Genomic DNA, 23,265 nt, shown 5'->3' on the forward strand with positions numbered 1-23,265 from the left:
TTCTAAGACAGTTGTTATAAAAACGCCCCAGGAAGCAATCATGAACACTCTAGACAGCAAAGGAGAAGAGGAAGTTGGAGAAAAGAAAGAAGATATAAAGACAATTTTATGAAATCACAGTGTCCCTAAAAAAAAACCATCCTGGAAACACGGCCCGACGAGTGCCTCTGCACAGTGCCTGCTGCCGCTCCTGCGCAGCGGTGTCGGAGTGGAGAAGCGGCAGCACAGTCCCCGCGGCCGGCGAAGCCTAAGCTATTTCCTACCTGGCCGCGGACACAGCCCTCTGCAGGCATGGTCCGCTCCAGCTGCGGCTTCTCCGTGCTCTGGGCCCGCTCACCGGAGGCTTCGGGGATTCTCACCTTCGCGTCCGCGCTAGCTGCATCGGCTCCCCAGGGTCCCAGGCTCTCCCCAGCGTCCTGGGCTCAGGGCAGCTCACGCGTCTCAGCCCTCAGCACGCCACGCCACCCAGAAACCACCTCCTGGAGACTGACCAATGCCCTGACACGCGCTCTGCTCTCAGGGAGGGGCTCCGTCTCAACCACTGTGGTGTCCTCACTGCTCAGGAGTGTGTGTGGCAGGTAGTGGGACTCAATACAGAACTGCTTGCTGTGGAGCCTGTGGACTTTTCTCCAACACAAGAAAGAATTCTACCAAAGTGGTCCATCAGAAAACTCACGTAGAACTGTACTTACTTAGCTTGGACAGACCGGCCCTTTAGAAAGTGAGCCCCCTGCGAGCACGTGTGTCTGTTGGTTCCCTGCTGCACCTCCAGCACCAGGAACAATGCGAGAAAAGGGCAGTGGCTCAGGAATCATCACTGCACAAAGGGATCACTGCGTGAGACCCTCTCGTGTGACACCCCTGCTCAATGCCGACAGGACCTTCTGGGTCTTTGCTGAAGTTCACTACTCTGATTCTCACCAAGAACTACCCCTGCTAACAGGTGACTCTAACGTGGGAGAAAGGCCTAAAGTACAGTAACACAATTTAAACGTGCGCCACTAGTTCCCGCTCTCACACTACAGACTGTTGTGGAAAACCCTTGCCATGTGAAAGCTGAATCGTCTTCTCCACGTTTCACCTATTACAGAAACCCTCCCAGCCTCTCTCAGCCCCTCTAAGCATGCCGGGCCGCACCAGGCAGGACACGAGCACGCTCATACGTACTTTCAGTCACAGAGAAGGACGTGTCCAGTGCCAATTCATCCACAGGAATCACCAGGTGGCCTCCAGCCTCCCATTTCTTGCGATCCGATGAAACCGATTTTTCTTTTTCCTGCTCTCTGGCGTCTTCGTGAACAATTATTGCACCCATTTCAGAGTGACTCTGCTTTCCGTTTTCATCTTCTTGAGCTTTAAGATTTTGATTTAATCTACGTAGTATTTCGCGCTTACTCTGAAACAGTTAAAATGTGGTATTTTAATAGGTATATGATTAAGTAAATGATTGAGAGAGAAAATTTGAAAATTGTACCTACCGAAATAGCACTGTTAGTCTTTTGCATTTCTTCTGAGGTTTCTTGGGCATCAGTCAAACTTCTGTCCTTTAAACACATATAGTGACAGAGTAAGAAATAATGTTATTTTAAAAGTCCACCTTAAAATTTTTGATATTTTTACTTTTTGTTTTCATTAACATTTCATGCTCCTTGTGAATCTTTTTATTCCTGTAAAATGTTAACACAGCTTTCTTCATTATCAGCAATGAGAAATAGTTACATATCATCATTTAATAGATGTAATATATACTAGAAGAGCCAATTCTCAATTATTTGTCATATTTTTGGATTGCTTGATCACATATTTAACTATATTCTCTTCCTCTTTGGCACCTGATTCTTGGTAATTTTACATTTACTGTAGAAATTTTAAAAATTAATTCATATACTCAGAGCTAGGGAAGTTTTGATGGATGAATAATTCAAGACAGGCTGTGTTATTTTGAAGCTGTCTTTATGTTTCAGGTACATATATTCTTATTAAGCCATACTACTTACTAAACATAATTGAGAACTGGCTTTTCTCCCTAAGTAAAGAGTAAAGAGTTCTGAGTCCTTGGTACCAAAGATAAAATAAATTTTGTTTTATGATTAGTATAATCAGAGTAATCTAGACGATCTAGAATTTGTAAATATATGAAAAGAAGAAATTAGTAGTTATGAAAACTGCGAAAGCAAAGGTATCTGGAAGACTCAGGGCAAGGAAAAGCGGTTCTCAAAGTTTTAAGGAAGCGATACTTAGCAAGAAGACACATAAAGAAAAACCATTTAGTTACATGGATTACCTCAAATATTATTAAATAGTGGTCAGTTTTAAAGTAATACATGTAAAACAGACAAAGAGCATTTTACCCAGTAAAGTGGCAGGCATTAGCAGTCGCTACGACCAGAGAGGTGAGCAGCTACGTGGGATGTGAGACTGGGGACCAGGAAGGGCCCGCACAGGGGCATCTGAAGTTGGAGTGAACAACGCAGCACACACTCGTTACCAGAGAGAAGAGAGACTACACCTGCTTGAGCAACAGTGGCTTCCTATATCAAGTCCTTGAGGGTGACCAAGGCTGGTATTTCCCACTCAATCTTATTTTCAAGATAAACACAAAGGCTGTAAAAGACTGGTGTGCCAATAACGTCAGTGCTGTCTGCAAAAATTTTGCGAAATTCAACAAATAAAAGGCGCAGACTTCAATGACCAGGAAAGGACAGAATCAGGGTAATGTGTAATATGACTCGGACTCTTCCCTCTGCCTACGGATCTCTAGGCTGAAATTCCACACCATGAGCCCCTTTCCCTGAACCTCAGAACAGAGTTTTTCACATTTCAGAGAGATGCCCAAAACATACTTCCAAGTTTAAACTTGTTACTTGCCCACAGTTCTCTGTTTTACTATCCATATGACATGACAGAGATTCAAAAGTAGAAGGTTAAAGAAATAATTGATGAATTAAGTGCAATTATGCTGAGTCCTCTAACATTTGCCATGCCAAAAAGTTTTAAATACATGTACACGTCCTGGACACTATTCCCAGAGTTAATTAAGTACCAGAGAGACATTATTTGTTTAAAAAGTGAACCTTGGCTAATTGTGAGTGCTAGGGTATAAAAACATTTTCTGCATTGTTTTTCATACATTTCTATATGTTTTTTTGTCCAACAGTCTTTTAAAGTAAAAAAGAGAATCATTTCAATATATTCTTACCTACCAGGTGGTCTTAGATATAAAACCTAAGACCAGTGAGGCTCCAATATTCAGAGTAAACCACACATGAAAACCTTAAGAAGTAATTTTTTTCCCTAGAAAAACTTAATGGGACATTAGGAATTACTGTAATTTCATTAAATTTAATCCTTTTAATAATCTTTTGACTTTGAGGAGTTCTAGATTTTATGAAACTTACCATACCCACTTCTTTCAAAGCAGAAGTCACAGAAATAACAGGTCTCATCTGTTGCTTTGATGGAGAGCCACCTGTTTCCTGCTGTCCTGAAGGTGGAGACATATCAGAATTCTTTATCCCTTTGGCCACCAACTGTAACAAAGAATGTAAGTACATTGGGGAATTCATATTTGCATGAAGAGGTAAAATGGTGTATATAAGGTCAGTGTCTACATACTCTAACCACAAGGAGTTTTCTTCATTCCTCAAGTTTTGTTGTGCAAAAGGCAATGTACTAGGTGCTGGGGAAAGATCAGCGGACACAGGGAAACATCTCTGGCCTCACGTGTAAACCTACTCATGCGCCATGTGGTACTAAATAACTCCTTTCCACTGCATTAACAATGTTTCACAAACAGCCTTCTAAAGATTAAACTGAGTCCTCTTACTCTAATTTTAATCCATTATAAAATTTGGCAAAAAAAAAGATTATTTACTAATCTTATACTTCAAAAAGAAATGCTTCTGCAAATTCTACAAGTTTGGCACAATCTTAAAGTCTGAATATCAATTACCCAACATGAGAGCCCTGATTATAAAAATGTCAACATAAATAAGAAAGGAAGAATTGAAAAGTACAGGTAATAAGATTTACGTCACTAAAAATACCATTTGTTATATTCATATATGTTTTTGCTTTTATCTTGACATTTAGACTCTGTAAACAATGTGAAATGATGTTCTGAACTTTCAGTAAATATAAGGAAATGGCATTTCGCAGTATGCTCACAGGAACATGGCAGCAAGTCACTCCCAACTTCTATCTCTTCTTCAAACCAGTAAACAAGAATTTCTGTTGAGTAAATACCAATATTCCAAACACAATATTTATTGAGCATCTTCTAAGCATAAGACAGTAATCCAATTCTAATATTTACTTTTCTGTACTTTCATTTTACACCAATATCTGTTTTGCTCAAAAGGAGATGGAAATAGCTAACACAGTATTGAAGGAGAAGAACTAAGTTGGAGGAATGATACTACCTGACTTCAAGACTTACTAGAAACTACAGTAATCAAGATAGTGTGATACTAATGAAAGTAGAGCAAACAAATCAACTGAACAGAACAGAGCCCAGAAATAGAGTCAACTAACATTTAACAAAGGAGCAAAGGCAATTCAGTGGAGAAAGGACAGTCTTCTTAGCAACAAGTGGTGCTGGAATAACTGGACACCCACAGGCAAACAAACAACCTTACACCCTTCACAAATCTCAGCTCACAATTGATTACAGACCTACATGTAAAACTCAAAACTATAAAACTCCTAGAAGATAACATAGGAGAAAATCCAGGTGACCCTGGGTTTGGCAATGACTTTTTAGATACAACACCAAAGGCACAACCATGAAAGAGAATTAATAAGCTGGTTTCATCAATATTAAAAACTTCTGCTCTGTGAAAGACATTGTCAAAAGAATGAGAAGACAAGCCACAGACTAGGAGAACATATTTACAAATGAAATAAAAAGGACTGTTAATCAAAATACACAAAAAACTTTTAAAACTCAAAAATATGAAAACAACCCAATTAAAAAATGAGCAAACAACTACTGAGCCCACATGCCACAACTACTGAAGCCCACGCACCTAGAGCCCATGCTCCACAACAAGAGAAGCCACCGCAATGAGAAGGCTGCGCACCACAACGAAGAGTAGCCCCTGCTCGCCACAACTAGAGAAAGCCCCCGCGCAGCAACGAAGACCCAACACAGCCGAACATAAATAAATAAAATAAATTAAAAAAAAAAAAAAAGGGCAGAAGATCTGAACAGACACCTCACCAAAGAAGATAGAGAAGGCAATGAAGCCTATGAAAAGATGCTCCACATCGTATGCCATTAGGGAACTGTAAATTAAAACAAGGTAACACCACTGCACACCTACTATGGTGGCTAAAACCCACAGCAGTGACAACAACAAATGCTGCTGAACGATGTGGAGCAACAGGAACTCTCAGTCCACATGGGTGGGAACGCAAAATGGCACAGCCACTTTGGAAGACAGTTTCGTGGTTTCTTACACAATTTAATATACTCTTATTCCATACAATCACAGTTGGGCTCCTTGGCATATACCCAGGATGAGTTGGAATCTTACGTCTACACAGAAACCTGCACACAGATGTTTACAGCAGTTTTATTCGTAATTGCCAAAACCTGGAAACAACCAAGATGAATGGATTAAAAAACCAGTACATACATGGAAGAGTATTCAGTGCTAAAAAGAAATGAGGTATCTAGCCATGCAAACACAAGGAGGAACCCTAAATGCATATTCCTGAGTGAGAGAAGTCAGTCTGAAAGGCTACATCCTTTAAGTTTCTAGCCATATGACATTCTGAACAAGGCAAAACTACAGAGACAGTAAAGAGATCAGTGGTCGCAGGGGCTGGTGAGGGAGTGGGGGTGGGTGGGAGGGATGAGCAGGCAGAGAGCACAGAGGGCTTGCAGGGCCTGAAGACACCATATATGATGCTATAATGATGGATACATGTCATTATACATTTCTCCAAACCACAGAAGGCACAACACTAACAATGAACCGTACTGTAAACTATGAACTTTCGGTGAGGATGTGTCCATGCAGGTCCATCCACTGTAACAAATGTACCATCTAGTGGGGGATGTTGATAATGGGGGAGGCTGTATGCATGTGGGGGACAAGGGGGTACATGAGAAATCTCTGCACTGTCCTTTCAATTCTGCGGTGAACCTAAAAATGCTCCAAAGAAAATAAAGTACTTATTAAAAAAAGAAGAGGAAGATGGAAACACTGCTTTAATCCCACAGTTCAGCACTGTTGAAATATACTGATATTTAACGTTATTATAAATAACTTAAAAAAATCTAGAGCTCACAAAAAACTGAGTATTATCTACCTGAAAAATTATATACAAACGTGTTAAAACTTTGATTGTCTTATTACCAGAGTATATTCAAAAAAGTATAAATTCTGAGGAAATATAAACATACGTCAATTGGCTCTGATCAAATAGCAGCATTTTTAGGACAAGTATGTTACTTCCCTAGATGATTATTTTGAAGGAAACAAATTAATCTGGGTGTGCAAACTCTGCCATTTTATTTAAATCAGTAATTACTGATTGGAGAATTTGAGAATTATTTGAGGGTTACAGCTCAATCAAGTTAGGAAAAAACCCAATATATATAATAGACCAGAACTAATTGCAGAAAGCAATTTTCAAAAAAGGAGGAAAAACCAAAATGATGACAAAGTGCTTTCTCTGAAAGGATTATAAACTAGAAGAGAACAGGGAACAGATAAATCAATCAGCATGCTGCAGCGAAATAAAGTGGGCAGATGTGTGCTCAATGCTCTGGGGAAGAAGGAACTCCAGACCAGGGAAAGAGTGTGAGGTCGGGCAGCCCCGCACACAGCCCCGCGAGTGCACACAGGCAGGAGGGGCCCACAGCTCTGGCCCACCTGCCCTCAGTGTTTCTTAGCCTCTCTGGACCCCAAACCTCTCTAAGATGGGAATGCGGTACTCACTGGATTAAATGTGTAAAGCGCACAGCTGTGTGCCTAATAAATAGTAGTAATTATTATAGTTCAGCAAACACTTACTTAGTTTCCATTAAATAGGGTTATTTGCCTTAAACACTCAGAATCCGGTTTCAGTGCCTGACGAGATGAAGAAGTTTACACAAAGCAAGTTTCTGATCTCTAGAGTACAGCACAGAACAAAACCCTCCTATCAGTGCAGAATCAGAAATGAAAGTGTTAGCACCGTATGCAAAGGTTTTATAGAAGTCAGTATGAAGCAGAAACCTGAAACACAAACACCTTACATTACAAATTTTTAAAAATCTAAGATAAAAAAGTGATCAGTAGAGTAATTTAATTGTATGAATAAACAAGAGTGATAATATGAATTTAACCAATTTCACTGAAGCAAGAATAGCACCAACCTCCCTTCTCAGCCTCTGATACAACTTTCATTGATGCTTACAGAGACTATCTCAAAAGTCATTCCCAAAATCACTGGTCAGCTGCCTAGAATAAGAACTTTAAGGAAATTCTTAATAAAAGAAAAAAAAAATTCACCCATATACCCCTGCTCTGGCTAATTGCACTTCATTTATCTATAGTTCTTTTTAATGTTTAGCCACACACACACACACATAATTCTTATACAATTTAAACAAGACACTGGCACAACTCTCTGAAACTGGAGATACGTGACCTAAGAAGAATTTAAAAACCTCTATGGAATACTTAGCAAATTTGTCCTTAGTTAATGGCAAAAGTCACATATAAAGGGATTGAAAACCTTTTATTTTGACCTTATAGTCTTAAGTTGTAAAATACATTAGAGACATTCCTATATTAGTCTCAACCTTAAGAGAAACCTCAAGTAACAGAAAAAAAATCTGCTTATTGATAAAGTGCTATGAGTTAAACAGGGCCTGAGACCAATGACAATCAAATTCAGTCCAGCAGGACTATCTCTGTTAAATTCTCTGCACGCTACTCATCTTTGAAAGGAAGTCTTTTCTTTTAATCAACAAAAGGCAATTTAATGAAGAAAAAGTTTCACACATGACTATTAAAATTCTACTCCATAGTATATTAAAATCTGTCTTGCTGCCATACATATGGCTAACGACTGGTACAGACAGAGTCTCTAAGATATCTGATTCACTGTGTAAGAAAGTCATTGGCACCTTTATAAGAAGGATCGTCTGCAGCCTTCAGGAAATGCTTACGTTCCATAATCAAACATGTACTAGTCTCTCCCCGGGTCAGCTAAGCTAAACATAGCAAAAGAACCTGAGATAACAAACAAGCAAAGAAAGATATATGAAATCTAAACCAAAGAACAAAAACAAACAGAACACCCAACTGACTCTTAGAAATACTTTATAACAAAACTAATTCAGTTATTGAAAAATTAAGGGTAATTCAGGGTAACTACTGAGACGTGGTAACACCTTTATAAGCCAAGGTAACACACATCAGTAACTTACTGGCGCAGGAGAACTTGGGCCTTCTGTGTAAACATCATGGATATATTATTTTTAGCCAGAAACGTTAATGCTATTCAGTATTAACCAGACCTTGAGATAGAATATAATAATGTATCTTTAAATTTGTCAAAAGAGAAAACATTAGATTGAGCCCTTAATTCAGAAAGATGACTGAATATGGTAAAACAACACAAAAATTAATTAAATTAAGAAAACAAAACAAAGTTTCATAGAAGAAAAAACCATAAAACAAAAAACAAATAACCCAATTTTGTTACAAATTGATCACCTGGTTATGTCTAGAACACCTACTTTATTCTAACAGTTCTTCAAAATTCAAAGTTTAAAAAAAAAATTGCATTAGGACACTAATGCACAAGTCAACACTGACTTGAAAGTTTCATAAGTCAGGTTTAAGAAACAAATTGCTTTAGAAGATTTTTTTTCCTCTAGCTATTTTATCACCAGGTTAATAAATTCAAGACTTTTTCATACTGCTTATATTTCCACAAGATTTTTAATTATCACTGTAAAACTCCTTCTATTTTATCTGTCAGTTTTACTATTTGCTGAAAAATTAACCAGCAATGCCACCTAATGACAAAACTAAAAATTTCACCAAATACTGAGGCCAGGTCTATAAATACATGGAATTATAAGTTTAGCTACTATTGAAGTATAAATATAAATACTATTTCATCTCTATATGCTGAATGACTAGTAAGATTTTAATGTATATTAGAAAAATATTATTAAATGCCCTGATTTAATATTTTGAGTACAAAGCAACTTCACACATAATTTTATGTAGCCTAAAGATACATCTTGGCCAAATGTTAGCAAATTCATATTTAACTTCTCAAAGCCTTGTCTTTGAAGTACCAAAAGTATAAGTGTTTGTATCTGAATTTTTTTTCTGAACTAGTACTACTATAATGCATTTGTAAGCATGTCTAAGAATAGGAACATGCCAAGGTAGCCAGAAGGGTAAGTGTGTCCACCCTAGGGGAGGCTTTATAGGCCTATGTGGCAGGTCTAAAGAACACGACAAAGACAGAACACAAATGAAATACACAAGAAAGAGTTCAACGCAATTCAAAAGAAACTCGTACTCAAAATATAGTCTCTGAATTTCCCTAATTCTATTTTTCACTGAATTTTAGATTACTAAATACACTGCTACCGTTTTAAAAAACTGAACCTATCTTCCTTGTATGTTTTACTTACAATATAAGCATATACGCTGCCTGGGAAAAGCAACATTATTATTTGGGTGGAAAACCTCTATCATCACACATGAAAATCATTCTCCATTCTAAGGTCCTATTTAGTACTACAATTTTTACCATTAAGTGTGCCAAAAAGAAAAATTTATAAAATTGGGTATACATGCCAAAGAATCAGAATAATTAAGGCAGTGATTTTTACTGTTTGTTAGATCAAGGATACTCTTAAGAATCCAGTTAAAGATAGGTGGTCTTCCTGGGTAAAAATGCATCAACATACATACAATCAAACCTTTAATGCACATTTCCGGGAGCGGAATAATGCTAAGCCCAACCTGAAATACCATGTTAGCCACTCCTGAGTTAGAGTAGGAACAGACACAAGTACCTATAATACATCTAGCTTGTGCTAAATTAGACTTCCTGTTCAAACAATTACTTGGTAAAATAACTTTTATCCACTCTTGTAGATTAAACTGGACCTAAGTACTTACACCGTGAAGGTTATTTTTCAAGGCAACATTGAGACACAACAACATTAGAGATGGATGAGGCAATCAAGGCCCCCAAACATTGAGGCAGTCCCCCAAACAGGCTAATTAACTGGCAGAGCTGAGACTAGACCCAGGTCTCCTGACTCCCAGCCTGCCGCTGTCCTCACCACTCCAGCACGCGTCCTCTGTGCACAGCTCTGCACAGCACGAGCCACAGAAATCCTGGTGAACTCACTGCTGCTGCTATTCGCCAGGTCCCATGCAGAGCACGACACACAATCAATCTGTGAAGGTTCTTTGGCTGAAAGCAACAGAAACTAACTCTGGAGGAAGGAGATGCGGGGGATGGAGTTGGAAGAGAGGAGGGGAGCGGGGAGAAGAGAGAAGAGAGCTGTAGGCGGATCACAAAGCAAAGGGAAGCCCTCCACGAGAAGAGAACAGGAGCCGGGGTAGCTGCATGGATCTGGCAGCAGAAGCTCACTCCTGGCTTCACCAGGTTCTCTCGCTTGATTAAATCAACTCCAACTTCCAACCTGCTCAAACTTCACGCCCTGGAGAAGGTCCAGCTGGTCCACCTTAGATCACCAGCCTGTCCCTCAGCTGGGAGAAGCCAGGGCACCTTGTTCGACGGTCTTTCCAAAAGTGCACACAATGAAATAATTCTCCCAAACGAAAGGGGGCTGCTTGCCTGTTGCACCTCAAAAGCCAGGCTCACTGCCACAGTTTAATTAACGTCGCCACCGTAAAAACCTTTGTGAAAAAACATGAGGAAATACAAAGTTGTGCTGCACTAGGAACTAGTATTATCTATCAGGAATATAGCCATAATATCTGTCATTTTTGTGCACTTTAGAACTATCTAAGACAGATCTACCATTAAAATTAACAAAAATTTACACTGGTTTTACATGGCTTAGAGAGCCGAGACTTCTATGGGAGCTTTTCCTGGACTGTACTATAAGCATGTGGTTGCTGGTGCAAGTGTACTGGTGGGTGTATGAGGTCTAGGGCAGCCTCTGGCAGAAGAGGCCGGGCTCCAGCTGCCATCTGAGGAGTCAGAATTGCTACTGTGCACGTGTGCAGCTGCCCAGCAATAAAGGTCTTATGATAAGAACGCAGAGCACCTGCTCAAAGCCAAACCACCACTGGACACAGTCTGTAAAGCACCCTTGCTGGAACATAACACCTAACAGTGCTTCCAGAGGTGCTCCCCTTCCCCTCCTCCACCAACTGAGGCCCCTCTGCTCCTGCTGCTTGGGGAAAGCCAGCCTGATGTCAGGAAGATCATCAGAGGATTCCTCGGCATAAGTGGAATCCTGATTCTCTTTGATGTTCTTGAATCCTTTGATGTCAAACATATATTTCAGAGATCTCTGGAACTCTGTTAATATCCAGTGAGACTTGGCTCAGAGAGCATGATTCCAAAGTGACCTCAGGATGTGTCTATTTAGATGGATGAGATTAGATGGCAAGACTAAGGAGAGAAGATTCTGAGGTAGCCAAGATGGGGGCAGTGTGTCCACCCTGGGGGAAGCTTATAGGCCTGTGTCCGAAGAATGGGACAAACACAGACATGAAATACACAACGAAGAGTGAAATGCAATAAAAGAGGAAGTCATCATATTCAAAACACAGTCTCTGACCTAACCAAGGAGCAGACATTCACCAACATGCCGCCTGAACGGATGCGAAGAAGTGTGCAGACTGGGCACCAGGCTGTGACAGCTTAGATGACGGGGCACGACCTCACCCAGCGGGCAGCACAGTGAGGAACAAGTGACGGAAAGGAAGCCTGCTTGGGGAACTGCGCTTTAGAAAACCATCCTACAAGATGTGCTCAAGACCGCGTTTAAACATGCTTGTGGGCTATGTTTCTACCCACCAAGGGCAGATTTTGGGAAAGAAATATAATGACAAACCTCATGCTTGCGTTCTCTGAGATATACTAACTTGAGCTGTTAGAAGTGTGACGTTCTAAATCACGAACGTGAGCGGTGCCTATGTGACTGGGAGAAAAGGAGACATCTCCCAGTGATCAAGGTGCTCTTCCAGGGTCCCACGTGCCAACCACAACATGAACGATGACACAGCCATCTGCTCCACCTTGTGTAAGGAGCCATACAAGGTGTATATACAGGCAGCACAGGGAGGACCTCTGCAGGCACACCGAGCGGACAGACGTGGAGCACTGACCCACCTCTGAGACTCCAGGGTGTCACCACGCAGGCTGCTGTCATCAAACACTCAGAAGCCCCGTGCAGCTCTGCATACCAGATCACATTCTTAAAATAAGGCTAATCTGCACTAAGCATAAGCTCCTCACTGCATTTAATGGCTACCTTCCTCTCACAATCACCTTCATGTGCTATGCAGACGGCCAGAATGGATTACTAAAGACGCAACTATAAACTAGGAGGGAGCGATGGCCCTTAAAGCTTGCAACTGCGATCCTGCAGCTGAACACAAGGATGACAGCAGCAGGCTCAACCCAAGGAAAGCTGATTAAAAAGGATACACAGGCAGTTTCATACTGATTCACCCTGATAGAAACTGCCCCACTGTGCAAATCAGCAAAGGACGAAATGTTTCTGTTTCCTGGGCCCAAGAGAACAAAAGTAGACTGTTCCCCACTCCACTATACAGAGGCCACCAAAGCTAAGCTCACCCTCTTTTCCACATCAGGTAAGTTTGAAAGGATTTGGCTAAGAGGACAAATGACTAACTCTGACTATGAAGATGAGATATTTCTACTTCTGACAAATGTGGTTGCTACAACATTCTCTTGCAGAAGAGGCAATAAGTTAGCACAGCAATTATTTCATACTCACACCATAACATAGGAAATGAAATAGCCACCCAAGTCCAGAAAGCACAGAGAGTGCCAGGCAGGATAAACCCAAGGAGAAACACGCTGAGACACACAGTGATCAAACTGACAAAAATTAAAAGCAAAGAAAAATTACTGAAAGCAACAAGAGAAAAATGACAACATACAAGGAACTCCCATAAGGTTAACAGCTGATTTCTCAGCAGAAACTCTACAAACCAGAAGGGAGTGGCACGATATATTTAAAGTGATGAAAGGGAAGAACCTACAACCAAGATTACTCTATCCAGCAAAGATCTCATTCAGATTTGATGGAGAAATCAAAAGCTTTACAGACAAGCAAAAGTTAAGAGAATTCAGCACCACCAAACCAGCCCTACAACAAATGCTAAAGGAATTTCTCTAAGTGGGAAACACAAGAGAAGAAAAGGACCCACAAAAACAAACCCATGGGCTTCCCTGGTAGCGCAGTGGTTAAGAGTCCGCCTGCCAATGCAGGGGACACGGGTTCGTGCCCCGGTCCGGGGAAGATCCCACATGCCACGGAGAGGCTGGGCCCGTGAGCCATGGCCGCTGAGCCTGCGCGTCAGGAGCCTGTGCTCCGCAACGGGAGAGGCCACACAGTGAGAGGCCCGCTTACCGCAAAAAAAAAAAAAAAAAACCATAACAATTATGAAAATGGTAATAGGAACATACATATCAATAATTACCTTAAACGTGAATGGATTAAATGCTCCAACCAAAAGACAAGGCTCACTGAATGGATACAAAAACAAGACCCATCTATATGCTGTCAACAAGAGACCCACTTCAGACCTAGGGACACATACAGACTGAAGGTGAGGGGATGGAAAAAGATATTCCATGCAAATGGAAATCAAAAGAAAGCTGGAGTAGCGATTCTCACATCAGACAAAACAGACTTTAAAATAAAGAATGTTAAAAGAGACAAGGAAGGACACTACATAGTGATCAAGGGATCAACCCAAGTAGATATAACAATTATAAATATATACGCACCCAACACAGGAGCACCTCAATAAATAAGGCAACTGCTAACAGCTATAAAAGAGGAACTCAACAGTAACACAATAATAGTGGGGAACTTTTAACACCTCACTTACACCAATGGACAGATCATCCAGACAGAAAATTAATAAGGAAACACAAGCTTTAAATGACACATTAGACCAGATAGGTTTTATTGATATTTTGAAGACATTCCATCCAAAAACAGCAGATTACATTTTCTTCTCAAGTGCACATGGAACATTCTCCAGGATAGATCACATCTTCGTTCACAAATTAAGCCTCAGTAAATTTAAGAAAACTGAAATCATATCAAGCATCTTTTCTGAACACAACCCTATGAGATTAGAAATCAATCACAGGGAAAAAAACGTAAAAAACACAAACACATGGAGGCTAAACAATACGTTACTAAACAACCAAGAGATCACTGAAGAAATCAAAGAGGAAATCAAAAAATAACTAGAGACAAATGACAACGAAAACACGACAATTCAAAACCTATGGGATACAGCAAAAGTAGTTCTAAGAGGGAAGTTTATAGCAATACAAGCCTACCTCAAGAAACAAAAAAAATCTCAATCTATAACCTTATACCTAAAGGAACTAGAGAAAGAAGAACAAACAAAACCCAAAGTTAGCAGAAGGAAAGAAAGCATAAAGATCAGAGCAGAAATAAATGAAAAAGAAATGAAGGAAACAATAGCAAAGATCAATAAAACTAAAAGCTGGTTCTTTGAGAAGATACACAAAATTGATAAACCATTAGCCAGACTCATCAAGAAAAAGAGGGAGAGGACTCAAGTCAATAAAATTAGAAATGAAAAAGGAGAAGTTACAACAGACACCACAGAAATACAAAGCATCCTAAGAGACTACTACAAGCAACTCTATGCCAATAAAATGGACAACCTGGACGAAATGGACAAATTCTTAGAAAAGCACAACCTTCTGAGACTGAACCAGGGAGAAATAGAAAATATGAACAGACCAATCACAAGCACTGAAATTGAGACTGTGATTAAAAATCTTCCAACAGGGCTTCCCTGGTGGCGCAGGGGTTGGGATTCCACCTGCCGATGCAGAGCACACGGGTTCGTTCCCCGGTCTGGGAGGATCTCACATGCCGCGAAGCGGCTGGGCCTGTGAGCCGTGGCCGCTGAGCCTGTGTGTCCGGAGCCTGTGCTCCGCAACGGGAGAGGCCACAACAGACAGAGGCCAATGTACCAAAAAAAAAAAAAAAAAAAAAATTCCAACAAACAAAAGTCCAGGACCAGATGGTTTCACAGGTGAATTCTACCAAACATTGAGAGAAGAGCTAACACCCATCCTTCTCAAACTCTTCCAGAAAATTGCAGAGGAAGGAACACTCCCAAACTCATTCTACGAGGCCACCATCACCGTGATACAAAAACCAGACAAAGACACTACAAAAAAGGAATATTTCACACCAGTATCACTGGTGATTACAGATGCAAAAATGCTCAACAAAATACTAGCAAACAGAATCCAACAACATATTAAAAGGATCATACACCATGATCAAGTGGGATTTATCCCAGGGATGCAAGGATTCTTCAATATATGCAAATCAATCAATGTGATACACCATATTAACAAATTGAAGAATAAAAACCATATGATCATCTCAATAGATGCAGAAAAAGCTTTTGACGAAATTCAACACCCATTTATGATAAAAAATCTCCAGAAAGTGGGCAAAGAGGGAACCTATCTCAACATAATGAAGGCCATATATGACAAACCCACAGCCAACATCATTCTCAGTGCTGAAAAACTGAAAGCATTTCCTCTAAGATCAGGAACAAGACAAGGATGTCCACTCTCGCCACCATGATTCAACATAGTTTTGGAAGTGCTAGCCATGGCAATCAGAGAAGAAAAAGAAATAAAATAAAATAAAAGGAATACAAATTGGAAAAGAAGAAGTAAAACTGTTACTGTTGGCAGATGACATGATACTATACATAGAGAATCCTAAAGATGCCACCAGAAAACTACTAATCAATGAATCTGGTAAAGTTTCAGGATACAAAATTAATGCACAGAAATCTCTTGCATTCCTATACACTAATGATGAAAAATCTGAAAGAGAAATTAAGGAAACACTCCCATTTACCACTGCAACAAAAAGAATAAAATACCTAGGAATAAACCTACCTAGGGAGACAAAAGACCTGTATGCAGAAAACTCTAAGACATTGGTGAAAGAAATGAAAGGTGATACAAATAGGTGGAGAGATATACCATTTTCTTGGACTGGAAGAATCAATATTGTTAAAATGACTATACTACCCAAAGCAATCTACAGATTCAATGTAATCCCTATCAAATTACCAATGGCATTTTTTACAGAACTAGAACAAAAAATCTTAAAATTTGTATGGAGACACAAAAGACCCCGAATAGCCAAAGCAGTCTTGAGGGGAAATAAACGGAGCTGGAAGAATCAGACTCCCTGACTTCAGACTATACTACAAAGCTACAGTAATCAAGACAATATGGTACTGGCACAAAAAGAGAAATATAGATCAATGGACCAGGATAGAAAGCCCAGAAATAAACCCACACACCTATGGTCAACTAATCTATGACAAAGGAGGCAAGTATATACAAAGGAGAAAAGACAGCCTCCTCAATAAGTGGTGCTGGGAACACTGAACAGCTACATGTAAAAGAATGAAATTAGAACACTCCCTAATACCATGCATAAAAATAAACCCAAGATGGATTAGAGACCTAAATGTTAGGCCGGACAGTATAAAACTCTCCGAGGAAAACATAGGAAGAACACGCTTTGACATAAATCACAGCAAGATCTTTTTTGATCCACCTCGTAGAGCAATGGAAATAAAAACAAAAATAAACAAATGGGACCTAATGAAACTTAAAAGCTTTTGCAAAGCAAAGTAGAAACAAGACGAAAAGACAACCCTCAGAATGGGAGAAAATATTTGCAAACAAATCAACAGACAAAGGATTAATCTCCAAAATATATAAACAGCTCATGAAGTTCAATATTAAAAAAAAACAAACAACCCAATCCAAAAATGGGCAGAAGACCTAAATAGACATTTCTCCAAGGAAGACATACAGATGGCCAAGAAGCACATGAAAAGCTGCTCAACATCACTAATTATTAGAGAAATGCAAATCAAAACTACAGTGAGGTATCACCTCACACCAGTTAGAATGGGCATCATCAGAAAATCTATAAACAATAAATGATGGAGAGGGTGTGGAGAAAAGGGAACCCTCTTGCACTGCTGGTGGGAATGTAAACTGATACAGCCACTATGGAGAACAGTATGGAGGTTCCTTAAAAAACTAAAAATAGAATTACCATATGATCCAGCAATCCCACTATTGGGCATATACCCAGAGAAAACCGTAATTCAAAAAGACACATGCACCCCAATGTTCACTGCAGCACTATTTACAATGGCCAGGTCATGGAAGCAACCTAAATGCCCATCGACAGACAAATGGATAAAGAAGATGTGGTACATATATACAATGGAATATTACTCAGCCATAAAAAAGGAACGAAACTGGGTCATTTGTAGAGATGTGGATGCACCTAGAGACTGTCATACAGAGTGAAGTAAGTCAGAAAGAGAAAAACAAATATGGTATATTAATGCATATACGAGGAACCTAGAAAAATGGTACAGATGAACTGGTCTGCAGGGCAGAAATAGAGACACAGATGTAGAGAACAAATGTATGGACACAAAGAGGGGGAAAGTGGCGGGGGTGGTGTTGGGATGAATTGGGAGATTGCGATTGACATATATACACTAATATGTATACAATGGATAACTAGTAAGAACCTGCTATATAAAAAAATTTAAAAAATGAAATTCAAAAAAAAAAAAAAAAGAAAGGGGAAAGTAAAAGCACTAGAATTAAAACATGATTTAAACAGCATAACAATCTGAAGCCAGGGAAGACTGGGACCAGTAGGCCAGAAGATAAGTACCAGATAATAGTAATTATGATTTGGGAGGAACATGAGATACCCTGTGACAGTTATTGTCTCATAGTCAAGACCTGTTCATGATGTGGCAAACAAGACGAGAGTTGTCCTCTATTGGACTCCGGAAACTACAGAGAAAAACGGTAACTAGCAGAGGGTGGAGAAATCAAAATTGCTGGGAGGAGAAAACGAAAGGGAACTATCAAAAAACCCTTAGACTTATTCTGATTTCTGGAGTTCTGTCCCTTTCACTCATGCTTCATAGCTAAATGGTTCTTTTTCTTTAGGAATATGGTACGAGAATCTCCCTGTATATGACATCAACGGGTGGATTCAGAAGAAACACAATCATGTTAAGAGATAACACAAAAGACATCTGATAAAACGCCAAAACACAAGTCTGATAAAAACTGTAAAACCCAGACGTAAAATTATATTCCTTACTATTTTACCATACATAACAGAGAAATGACTAAAGTATTTCCATTAAAGACAGGAAGAAAAGTATTATCTCTATTACTATTTAACTCTGTCCTAGAAGTTCTGGCCGATGCAGCAAGAATAAAGTGGTAATAAAAGGCAAAACTTAAAGAAAGCAGGGGAGTTAGGCGTACTGGCTATGAATACTAAGACTTCGATACCTGACAGGCACAGGTTCCTATCCCAATTCCACACTTCCTGAAAATGTGACCTCATCTAATTGTTTTATCTTTCTTTATCTGCTTTGTAAAGTTGTAAAGAGTAAGCAAAGCGATCCATGGGCAGTGGTTATAATTTGCCTTGCATACAATAAACAATTATGAACTGTAGCAATTACTGTTATGATGTATATCATGACTGCCTGTCAGTGATATTGTTGCATGCTGAAACCCCTCAACATTGGTAGAACAGGCACACTCACTGCATAAGAGATAAGCAAAACCCAACAACTTCTCCAAATATCAGCACTATTCTGTTAGAAAAAGCCAAACATTGAAAAGCAGAAATGGAATTATAAACCATCAAGAAATGAGCTTTATAAGAAATATAACAAGTATGAGTTAAAAATGATCAAAATTATGTAAGAGATATAAAAGATACAAGTAAATGTAGATATTTAACACGCTTCTGGATAAAGACCATTATAAACACGTCAGCTCTTCTTAAGTTAATTTGTAGGTTTAAGGTAGTATGATCAAAATCCCTACAGGATTTAAGAAAAGAAAAAAGAAAAAATATTACTCTAAACTGTATCTCTTAGAGAAAAAGAAAGCAAGTAAGTAAGGAAAACAAATGAAAAAGAAGAGTGAAGGGGAAATGAGGGAAGAACCCTTCCAAGAAATAAATATATTCTAAACCCATAATTACAAGCACAACGGGGCCCTGGGGAACAGACGTGGACTCATCCTCCAGGACACACAGGCGTCTAGTCTCTCACAGGCAGCATTGCAGATCAGGGGCAGAAGAAACGTTGCAGGCACTAAGTGATGCTGGGACTTTGATTAGCTACTTGGCAATAAAAAAGACTAAATAAAACACATTGGGTTCTCACCTCAAATCAAACCCCAAAATAACTTCCATATGGATCGTCCTTAAATGATGACAAAGACAGAGAGATGTAGGGGAATTGAACGAGAGGGAGAAAATAGGACCACAGAACCATAAGGCTGGCGCAGCACCCAGTGAAAGCCGGCGTGCAGGAGCCCGGCAGGACGACAGGGGCAAGGCTCACATGCTCCTCCCACAGCTTCTTCTCTCTCTCGTACGCCTCCTTCCTCCTACGTTCTAGCTGCTCCTTCAGCACAGCCGCGCGGGCGCTCACCTGGGCCTGGAAATGAAGACAATCAGCACAGCTAGTGCCAGAAAGAAAGGCGCACGTTTGCCTGTTTGTTTGTCCAGGTCTATAAAAATATTTCCTTATTAGCCAAAAAAGAAGTGGGTGAGTGTGGTTCCAGAAAACAAACGTAAGCTGCATGCCCAGCACCTAAACGGGCTGCCAACACACAGCAGCTGCTCAGTAAGTATTTCTGGAATGAAAATAAATGCAGGTACAGTCAAATGGAAATAAAAATTAAAAAATTTACAACTATGACTATTATGCACAAACTTGTCTTCACAGAAACAGAGATTACGTTTTTCACTTTTAGGGTTACCATTTTCTCTTCTTAAGGTTACTTGTGTGATAGTTTCATGTATTTATGCTGTGGCTTCATCAAATTGCTCTCCATAAATATGACATGAAGAGAGCAAAACGCTATTTTTCGGAAATGGAAAAGTGAGGGATAAAAGGGAAAGAAAAGTTAAGGCAAGAGAATAAGTTGGTTTACTACGAAAGACTTAAGAACACAACTTTCTATCTCGGGTTTCCATTTCCTCTAGGAAAACCTGTATCGCTTCCAGTACATACCTTCAGCACTTCCACTTTCTTACGCCTCACGTCAGCCTCCTCACTTCCTTCCTGTCCTTCGGAGCTGTCAGCTTCTTTCTACAAAATAAGTAGTGAGCAGACCACTTAGGATAGAACCGCAAACTCACTGTAGACTTCACATGAATAAACTAACATCTAAAAATGAAAAATGGCAAGTCGTTCACAGCTGCAACTGAACGCTCCACAACCGTCAACTCCTATGGACACTGAGAAAAAAGACAGAACAGAAGGATATAAAACGTACCATTTTATATGTCCATGGGTACCACTCACACTTTCCTCTCAGAATCCCCCCGGAACAAAAGGTCTTATCAATTTTAAGTCATATAAATAAGATATACTGTAACACTATGTATAGTTTTCTGGTCTTTGACCTTCACTGCCTTCATCAGACTTTATTTTGTGTTAGTGGCACATAATCTCAGTGTATTATAATGTCATTCAATTACTTTTTGAAAAAGATTTTCAACCTGCCTTTTCACCACGAAGCTTCGCTCTAATCTGTTGGCGCTCATTGAAATTCTGCAGTCTTATTTGTCTCAGCCTTGCCAGATAAACCTACGAAGAGAAAAAAACCGCAACATTTTATTTAAAAAAAAAAAAACTACCGTTTTCATTGCTAAAATGTTTTTTATTTAAAGAAAGGTGTTAATGTGAATATAAGAAATAAAAGTTTTGAAATCTGGTTAATGGCAATGTAATATTAGCTTTCAAGTGTTTAATCTACATCAATTTGTTTCTGAAAAGAAAAACAACACAATAACAAATTTTTAATTTTATCAAAAGAAAAGAAATTGAACTCAGAATTCTGAATAACAGTTATGGGGCAAAATTATGACACAGTATGTCAGTCAAAATATATTAACAGGTCCCTACAGACCTAAAGATCGTCCAGTCATTGTTAGGAATTTAAACCATGCAGGAAAGGAAGGCAATCAACTCAAAGTGACGGCGTGAGGCAGCGAGCATGCAGGAGGCGTACCTCTTCCTCTTTGCTTCTCGGCTTCCCTCCTCGTGAAGAGCTGCGCCTGCCTTCGCACAGAGCTGCCAGGTTGTGCAGGGTGCCCTGTGCATCATTTAATGTACTAAGGTTAAAGAACGACTAAGGCTATAGCAGCATCTTACCTAGGGACCGCCCGGCGCCACTACTTCTGGTGGCAAATACTGATCACGTCTAAATGATTAGCTGATAAACTGATAAAAGACGCTGGCATTCTCCTTTGGCGATTTAACCAACACATTCAGTGAGAACAGAAGGAAGCAATTAAACCCCAAATGTAATTATTCAAATAGAGACCAGCTACCTTTTTATTAGCCATTTATGTCAACATGTTTTTTAAAACTGCTTTGGAGGTTAACTAAACCCCAAATCAAAATCTTCCTCTACAAAGGCCCATCATTGCTACAGGTTCGCTTACATAGTAAACACACACGTGCACACACACACACGCACACGACAGGGAATAACATGAGCTCCAATTCCCTGCACCCGGGCATGCCCTGGTCCTGGACTGCAAATGACCCGCCCAACCACACGCTGACTAACATGGTTTATCACAAGCATGGAATGATCTCCTCATTAGAAATTACTCATAATTACCCACTTTCTCTTCCTGCGGCACCAGCTGTGGATCAAGAGCCTCCCAACTGAAAAATCCTCGTCCCACTTCCCCTTCTCACGTCTTTCTGTCGGATTGCTGAACGCGTACTTTTTATATTTCCCTGCTTTTACCTGCTTCCCATTTATTTTTAAATCTGCTACACTCTGTGTTCTGATCCCACTGTGACTCTGAAAATCTTTCAAGGCTACCAATGCCCTCCAAGTTCGTAATTCAAATGGACTCTTTTGAGCAAATTTTGCAATGAACATTTCCATTGGAAATTAGTTTTCATTGAATCCATTTAGCTTATGTCAGTATTTTTTTCTCTTATAAAAATCACATATGTTCACTGTTGAAAACGTATGAAACAAAGAAAATACAAATCATTCGTAATTCTACCATCTGAGAAACTTACAGTTTCAGTGTTCTCCTCCAGACTTCCTTCTATGCCTATGTAGGAATTTAACCATTTTAGTTTGAAATATTATAGATAACAACAGAAAGGTGAGAAGTAACGTACAGGGAAGTCCCATGTATGCTTCACCCACCCTCTCCCAACTGTATCGTCCTGCATAACTGTGGTATCTATACACACTGGGAAGCTGGCACTGCACGAACCAGACATTTCACCAGTTACAAGTGCTCACGTTTCTGTATCGCCATCAGTACAATTTTATCACACGCGTAGCCTTATGTGACCACCATCAAATCAAGATACTTAACTGTACCATTACTATGTCACTTGATAGCCACATTCACTGCTCCCATCTCTGCCAGTCAACTACCAATCTGTTCCCCACGCCTACAATTATATTTCACAAGTTCTATATATACGTATGGAATCGCGCAGTATGCATCCTTCTGAGGTTGACTGTTTTCACTTGGTATTACTTCCTCGGAGTCCATCCAAGACACTGGACGCATGACTGAATGGCCTGTTCCATCTCAGTGCTGAGCAGCAGACTATGGTATGGAAGTACCATAATTTGTTCATTCATTCACCCTCTGAAGGACATTGGGGTTTCACAGTTTTGGCTATTAAGAACAAAGTTGCTGGGCTTCCCTCATGGCGCAGTGGTTGAGAGTCCGCCTGCCAATGCAGGGGACACGGGTTCGTGCCCCAGTCCGGGAGGATCCCACATGCCGCGGAGTGGCTGGGCCCGTGAGCCATGGCCGCTGAGCCTGCGCGTCCGGAGCCTGTGCTCCGCAACGGGAGAGGCCACAGCAGTGAGAGGCCCGCATACCACAAAACA

The 23,265-nt window shown here is 40.0% G+C and overlaps 1 protein-coding gene across 4 annotated transcripts in view; it reads right to left on the minus strand.

Moving 5' to 3' along the window:
* The window catches only part of NEK1 (NIMA related kinase 1), a 212,879-nt gene that overhangs the window by 63,124 nt on the left and 126,490 nt on the right, over positions 1 to 23,265 (minus strand). For 3 of the 4 annotated variants that reach the window (XM_029201660.1, XM_029201662.1, XM_029201659.1), the window contains 7 exons: positions 21,394 to 21,477; positions 20,886 to 20,969; positions 20,391 to 20,468; positions 19,716 to 19,811; positions 3,399 to 3,530; positions 1,479 to 1,544; positions 1,168 to 1,396 (listed from right to left, as the gene is read on the minus strand). In XM_029201660.1, coding sequence (XP_029057493.1) covers positions 1,168 to 1,396; positions 1,479 to 1,544; positions 3,399 to 3,530; positions 19,716 to 19,811; positions 20,391 to 20,468; positions 20,886 to 20,969; positions 21,394 to 21,477 — 769 coding nt within the window. The remainder of the gene's footprint in view (positions 1 to 1,167; positions 1,397 to 1,478; positions 1,545 to 3,398; positions 3,531 to 19,715; positions 19,812 to 20,390; positions 20,469 to 20,885; positions 20,970 to 21,393; positions 21,478 to 23,265) is intronic. The other variant, XM_029201661.1, reaches the window with a different exon arrangement.

Source organism: Monodon monoceros, unplaced genomic scaffold (genome assembly GCF_005190385.1).
Source record: "Monodon monoceros isolate NGI ecotype Baffin Bay Population unplaced genomic scaffold, NGI_Narwhal_1 Super_Scaffold_5, whole genome shotgun sequence".
Taxonomy (NCBI): domain Eukaryota; kingdom Metazoa; phylum Chordata; class Mammalia; order Artiodactyla; family Monodontidae; genus Monodon; species Monodon monoceros.